General features: G+C 41.6%; 1 protein-coding gene across 1 annotated transcript in view; it reads right to left on the reverse strand.

Moving 5' to 3' along the window:
- Positions 1–6,761: 6,761 nt before the first annotated feature.
- Positions 6,762–7,500, reverse strand: part of GDF5 (growth differentiation factor 5) — a 3,129-nt gene continuing 2,390 nt past the window's right edge. The window contains exon 2 of the mRNA XM_009709909.1: positions 6,762–7,500. This exon is cut by the window's right edge and continues 152 nt beyond it. Within this exon, the coding sequence (XP_009708211.1) occupies positions 6,784–7,500 (717 nt within the window). The 3' untranslated portion in view covers positions 6,762–6,783.

Below are 7,500 nucleotides of genomic sequence, written 5' to 3' on the forward strand. Positions count from 1 at the left end.
TGGCTCTTCACTCTGACTGACTGGGAAGCCACTTACTTTAGTGTTCTGGATCAGCCAGAAGCTGTTGCCGAAAGCACCGAAATGCCAAAGTTAGGCACTTGAAGTAACTCTCCAGAGCTGTATGATCGGTCTTTTTAACCTCACGCTGCCCGTGGCTTAGAGAAGACAGGCTGCTTGTCTGCCGGTGGCCCAGCAGTGGAATTCATGATCTGTCTGAAAAATCTCATAAATGAAAATGCCTCATCATCCAGACTCAGGTTTCTCAGCTCTGTTGCTTTGGAGCTCCCACAACAGCACACATGGCCACAGTCAGTACTGTGCTAAAGCTGCCGCTGCTTCTGGCGGTTCAAGGCCACTGTCAGAAGCGATTTGCCTTTGCTGGGCTTCAGCAGCCTGCTCTTGCTGTAAGCCTTCGGCAGCTTCTGGGCCAGAGGTCAGAGTAAAGCCTTGAAAGCCACTAGCATGAGAAGGCTAGGCAAGTGGCAAGAAAGAAGAATTACTCACACCAAGTCCTCATAAAAAGTTTTTTTTCCTGGTAGGCCTGTAGACACACTATTCCCACCAGCAGCACTGCCACCCAGCCCGTCTCTTGTTCCATGTGGGTGTACATTCACTCTACAGTTGCTCATGCATTCAGTCCATCTATTATTGAATCTTTCACCCAGTTCTCAGCCCCTGCTGTCCTCCACTGCTGTGGCACTGCCTGTCTGCCTACCCCCGAGAGCCGCTTCTCCCTGAATCCTTTCTCCCAAGCCATATTCCCTCGAGTGCTTCTTTGGAGCACCTCCTCCTGCAGCATGTGCTTCTCTCCGTGCTACCATTAGCCTTTTTAGCCTCTTATCCTCTCTAGCTGGGTTCCTGTAATCTGATCACTAACCATGTGAGTTAATGATTTCTTTGCCATCAAAAGTTTATGAGTCTTATTGCACCTTTGCAGAAAAAAGAGAGCTCCTGTGAAGATATACAGCCCCTTCTCTAAGGCCATGGAGGACCCAAGTTGTGTTTCTCTTTCAACATTTCTGGAGAAAGATTAATGTTTTGGAGCCATTTGTGTGAGCAAAATGAAATGTGTCTGGTTTTATCAATAAAAGGCTTATTTCTGACTTCATGCCATGATAAATGGCATCTTGTAAAAAACAGGCAGACGGTAACTGAACGTGCAGAAGCAATACCCTCATTTTACTGGCATTTCTCTGGCAGTACAATGGGCAGAGTCCGCTCAGCCTGGATTCCTGGATGGCAAAACCTGGCACAAGATATTACAGCAAAGAGACTCTTAGAGAAAAAACAGTGAAAAGAGCATTTTCTGTCCCCCAGGAGAGGGTCAGCCAGTTAATCACTATAGTTATTAACAACGGAGTCATTTTTTCGTGACAGCTGTGCCCTTCAAACTGACATCAGGGAAAACTGAATCCATTTGCATTTCTTCAGTTAGCCAAATCATTGCAGAAAGTTGAAATTGATTCAGAAAAAAACCCCAGCAAAGTAGGGACATCAGTGAACTTGGAATGACAGAATAAATGGGCTATTCTGGGCACTCAGCAAAGTGTATTTACTGCACTGTATTTACTGTTTTTCAAAAAATGTTATGATTTCCTTGTTTATTAAATTTGTTGAGAAGCAATGAAATCTCATGCAATTTTATTTTTAAATATCATTTTACTACCCAACAGCAACAGTAAATTCGTAAAATAATACGTGATTGACCAGGACTATGGAGTAAAAAAAAACCTGTTTGCTTTGTACATTCTTATTAGTCTTGGCTAAGATGTTATAAAAGCAGTATCTTTTAACACCTTTTATTATACAAGGGTCAAGGGGTTTTTATGTTTCTTAAAGAAAGCTTCAAATAGCCCACATAGCGGGTTACTGCATCTTTCATATGGCTGCTGTATAAACAAGCACATTTTACACAGGAAATGACATAACCATGTAAAAGTGTACATGGAGTTTAGGCACATATTCAAACACTAATGGGAATGCATTGTTTTAAATGGCATACTTTTATGTTTACCTATTGAGCTTAGTACCCATATTTTAGCCAAATACAACAAAAATTATCCACACATACCTGTCTTATAGTGTACTGTTTATTTGAAATTTGGACCTTCACAAAGACTCTCATGGGACAGATAATGACCCTAAAAAGTAAATACAAATGAGGCATTCTCAGTGAGAGAGTGAAACCTGCCATCATAAAGGTGGAAAGCTGAACTTTTAACCTATATTGCTTTACAGCTCAGGTTTCTGTGCGTTTCTACCATCCAGTTGCTAACACCAATTCACCCACGGGAAGAAAGCCATAACAATAATTTAGGGTGTCTATCTTTGCACATTATATAATGACCAGGCTACAGAAAGTAGTGCCAAACTTCTGCAATTTCAAGGTCCTCTGTTTCTTTCCAGTTTCTTTGCTGTGTGTCAGCCCCAGACTGTGCCCTATCCCTAAACCTCTGTTTGCAAAGAGGAGTAAGGGTTGAATGAAGTCCACCTGAGTTATGCTTTTGTGCTGATCAGTGATGATGAATGTTTGTAATGGCCACCATTCACCTATCTTGGGAAGTTTCAATACGGATTTCCATTCTCATGCCAGATAACTGAAACTGCAGATTTCCATGTAAAGTCTTGACAAGATTTGCAATGGTTTGTGAGTAGAAATTGAATGGATATGTGGAATTCAGGAAAAAAAAAGATCGTTCACTGTGGCAGCATCTTTTTGTTGCTATTGAAATTTTAGGTGAATTAATAACAGAAACAGCTTTGAGAAGAACAGTGAAAGAGGTCACTCCCTTCAACACTGTAGATTTAAGTGATCACAAGCATTCAGTAAGTATCTTGTAATTATTTACAGGGACAGAAGTCTGTGCCAGTTGATCTCAACAGCTCAAACAATACACCAATAAAGCACCTATAGGCTAGTATACATTTACACCACGGTGAAAGTCAGCAGACCACTCCAGAATAAAATAGTGTTGAACTGGAATTCTCAGAGTTATCAGACTATTTCAGTAACATAAGTGCAAAAGGATACTCCGGACATCGCGGCACTCATTTATAACCAGTGTTATAAACCACGGATATTCAATTTGAGAGTTAAAAGTGAAAAAACTATCCTTATCCTGCCATCTACTGTGCCCACCCTTATAAACTCTCACTTTGAGCTAGGACCGTCCCTTCTGGATGTTGCCAGATTTGAGCTACCAACAAAGCAAAGTGAATGTCATGTTACCTCCTAACCTGAACACTTGGGCTGAATTTGTTTCTGTTTAGGCGAAACCCAATATCTGGCAATTTTGATGCAGTAATAATCCATTCTAATTCTAGCATTTTAGTGTCTGTAGTTTCAAATTTGTTTAAACTGATACTAAAGACCGACTAGTGGGTTGGTTTTTTTTCTTTTCCCTTCAAGGTATAGCTACCTAGCAGAATATATATTCTACCTAGCAGAATTTTGGTTTTTGAACCATTACCAAAGGGTGTTTTTTAAGACTTTAGTATGTTGGTATTTCTTTTAATTTTTCTTCAGTTCATGCTGTTTGCTTTGGGATAATTGCAAAATCTTAGTGGTTTTTTTTTTTCCATTTAGATGCTGATACATACTCAGTTTAATTACCATTTACCAGAATCTTTATCTTGCTTCACCTATTGAGAAATTCAGAGAGATACCTAGTAGGTTTTTAAAACTTTTTATCATGACCAGTCTCACCAGGATCCTTAGGCTGATCAACAGCTCTGCAGTATGAAGTGTAGAGCCGTTTTCCTCAGATTTCCAAACTATCATGCATTGTGTGTAACACCAATGCTACCTTCTTCCAAAGCTGTTGCAGCATCTCATGAATCCAGCTGGAACTGAAGCAAACTGCCCTTTGCAGGCGGTTATAATCCCAGGAGTTAACTTGTCTGTTAAGACAACTTAGAATTGCTTCAAGAGAATTTAAATAAGCAGTATTTGCTATTTTAAACTGATCACCCCAAACCACTGAGGAATGTGCCTGTGTGGTTAATAAATGGCATGGCACAGCCGTGTCTGTCATACGTGAGAAGAGAGATTTCACCGGGCATGTGCAAACAGGCATATGCATGGGGAGCAGCACTCTTTTCAAGTGAAGAAGAAAGGAGACAACCCTTTCTCATGATCATCTAGACAACTTCTCCAGAAGGTAGCTGTGGTCAGTGCTAGAGAAAGGATCCTTAAAAGCTGCAAGCCAGTCACCTAGAAAACAGCCAGGAGCAAGAAAAGAACTGCTTGAACAGAATGGGCAAAAAAAGTCCAAGATGCCCTCTTGGCTGCGGACTTGGCAGGAGAATGTTTTCTCTGTTACTGTAGCAATGATAAATCATATCTAAATAAGCTTGTAGTAAAGCTTAGAATTAAAAGCTCCTTATTTTGAAAGTCATATGAGACTTGCTAGTGATAAGCAGTTAGTGCAGGGAACAGTAACTGTTGGTCCTGGCCTAAGACTCCATCAGGACAAGGCAGAGCAGGACCTGGGAAGTGCACACACTGAGCGTCCAGAAGGGAGACAGAGGAGTCAAGGAGACACAGAATCACAGAACTGATTTGGTTGGAAGAGCCCTCTGGGATGATCAAGTCCAACCTTTGCCCTAACACCGCCACATCAACCAGACCATGGCACTAAGTGCCACGTCCAGTCTTTTCTTAAACACCTCCAGGGATGGGGACTCCACCACCTCCCTGGGCAGCCCATTCCAATGCCTAATGACATTTTTTGTGAAGAATGACCCTTTCTGTGAAGAAATGCCTTCTAATGTCTAACGTGAACCTCCCCTGGCACAGCTTGAGACTATGCCCTCTTGTCCTGTCACTAGTTGCCTGGGAGAAGACAGCCCTGACCCACAAAATAGATCCATAAGATGCCAGAATTTCTCATGCACGTGCTACAAAGTAGCTCCAAGCGCTCATCATTCTACTTGCCTGTTAACCTCCTAGTTAGTGATTTGCCCTCCTGTCAGGTACAGCATTCTGACCCACCTCCTTTTGTGCTCCTGCATGACCTGCACCAAGTAGTATCAGTTCCTGCAGGTAGAAATCATGGCACTAAACTCTTACAAAGAGATCATACATGTGAAAGCTCCCTGCAGTGCTTTTTCTGTATCACTGCGCTGTAGGTTATGGTACATGACAGGTCCGCCTGCACAGGGGATCACCATGTGTCTGGCAGGAAGGCTGCTTAACCAGGTACTTTAAGCTGGTTAAAGGCTCAGCCACCTAGAGAGTGCAGGAGGAAGGGCAGAGCGTTTTGTCACTGTTTCTCTGTGGCTGTTGACCAGGAATTTAGGATGGTTTGCCGCTAGTGTGAGCTAGAGCACATCCAGTCTGGGGTACCGACCAGGAGGACCTCAGGGGCCATATTCATCTCCCTGCCACTACCCACACCAGTGATGCTGTACAGAGGACAGTTCAGATCCAGGACATTATGTGACTTGATGGTTTAAACTGTGATCAAACAATATCAAACCTTAGTATATTTTACACTATTGATAAGCTATTTCAATAATTTCTGATGGTTCTTACGGCCTTCCTGATCCATCTACAGTTGAACATCTGGTACCTAGTTTTGTAGGTGGAAACATGCACAGAGTAATCCCACAATAAATTTGTAATCCATGTCTAGAATAGATAAAGGGGATATGCAAACACACAGCTCTTGGAAGGTGGAATAAAAGGATACCAGAGCTCTTTCGCATTTATCTGCATAACTCATTTTTGCCTCAGATACATCAAGTGATAGCGTCATTCCCCACCAGATCAAACCATGTTATACTTTCAGACCTTTCTTCCAATATTTCCAGTTTCTCTGTGGCCACAGTTCCTCTGTGCTAGAGGCAAGGAAAATACATGGACATGTATTGCATACCAGTGGTATTCTGCTGCACTGAAAAGTCTATTTCACTTGTATTTCTTACACAAAAACATTTAAAAACAATTTCTTAATAGCATTATAATTATGCAGAGTCGGACAGCTAAACACAATGTAGCACTGTGTCAATAATTTATTACATCTTATGCCATAATTGAACACTTTTACTATGAGCACTTGAGAACAACTTGGACCTTATAGAGAGTAATATATCTTGCTACATAATAATGGAAAGGTGGATACTTAAGAAAGATATGTAGCTTGGAGGAAAACATACATGGAAGCAAATACCTCCTGCATCACCTATCTCCACGTAAAACTTAAAACTAAATCAACATATTACATTTAATGACTCCTTTTTTATATATGCATAGTTTCAAGAGCTAATCAGAAAGAAATCATATTACAGTGTAACTATTTACACCAAGACGGGAGCACACCAGAACACAACCTTCTCTTCTAGACATCCGGACTCTTTTCTTACATTTCTTAATGGACAAAGTACATGGGACTCAGACATAAATTCAGTCTCATGAACATTGTTCAAAGGATCAAACAGCTTATATCCACAGCTCACTGATGCCTTCTTTACCCACTGCCTTGAAGCTAAAAGCAGGCAATCTAGAGGTGTGCAGGTATAATCTTCTCTATCATGGACTTCAGTTAGAGCCAGTCTCATGTTGCTGACACAAGGCCTTGTATCAGGCTGCATGACAGCATCCATATGCTACTGAAATATGCCCACAGTGGAGAGACATATAGAAGCACTGGATTTATTGCTACATCCTTGTAAACATACTTACCCTAGAGGTAAGAAATCTAGTTAAACTTGTTTGAGGAGAGGCTATGTTCAATGTGTCATATTACCTTTCATAACATATTCACATGAGCAACTGTTCTGCTACCTACAACCACACGACTCCACCACCATGTCCTCATACTGCTTGTAGACCACGTTGTTTGCGGAGTCAATGAAAAGAATGCTGATAGGACTTAGCCTGGTTGGGACACAGCAAGTCGGGGGTGTCGATTCTGGGTCCATCGAGTTCATTAATGTTTGGATAACTGCATGATTGGTGGGCTCCAGATGGGATCGAAGAGGGAATTCACAAAGCCCTTCGCAGTGATAAGCTTCATACTCTAGAGGGGCTATTATCCAGTCATCCCAGCCCATATCCTTAAAATTCACGTGGAGGGCTTTTCTGCTACACCTTGCCTTCAGATTCTTAGTGGGCCTCTTCCCTTGCCGTGTTGCTAGAGGAGCTCTTCTCTTCCGCCTCTGATTGAATAAGTACTCATAAACAGTTTTGTCATCTTGGCCAGATCTAGCTTTGATTTCATTGAAGAATAAGTCTCTTTTTTTCGTCCTCCCAAATACCAAGAAGAGAGCCTTTTCATTGACCTGTCTTCCTGTTCTATTAAATCCCACACTCCTGAGATCAACAGCTCTTCCCCTGTCAAAAGTTTCCAGTTCAAAACACAAGTTAACCAAGTTTTTAAAGTTCCTGAAAAGTTTCCAGATGTCAAACACTTCCCACTTTGGTGTATCTGTGATACTGACGGTACGAGAGTCCAGGAGCGTTGCTGCTTGTCTGTTTGTAGAGCAACTAAATAATTT

Source organism: Cariama cristata, unplaced genomic scaffold (assembly GCF_000690535.1).
Source record: "Cariama cristata isolate BGI_N322 unplaced genomic scaffold, ASM69053v1 scaffold20151, whole genome shotgun sequence".
NCBI lineage: Eukaryota > Metazoa > Chordata > Aves > Cariamiformes > Cariamidae > Cariama > Cariama cristata.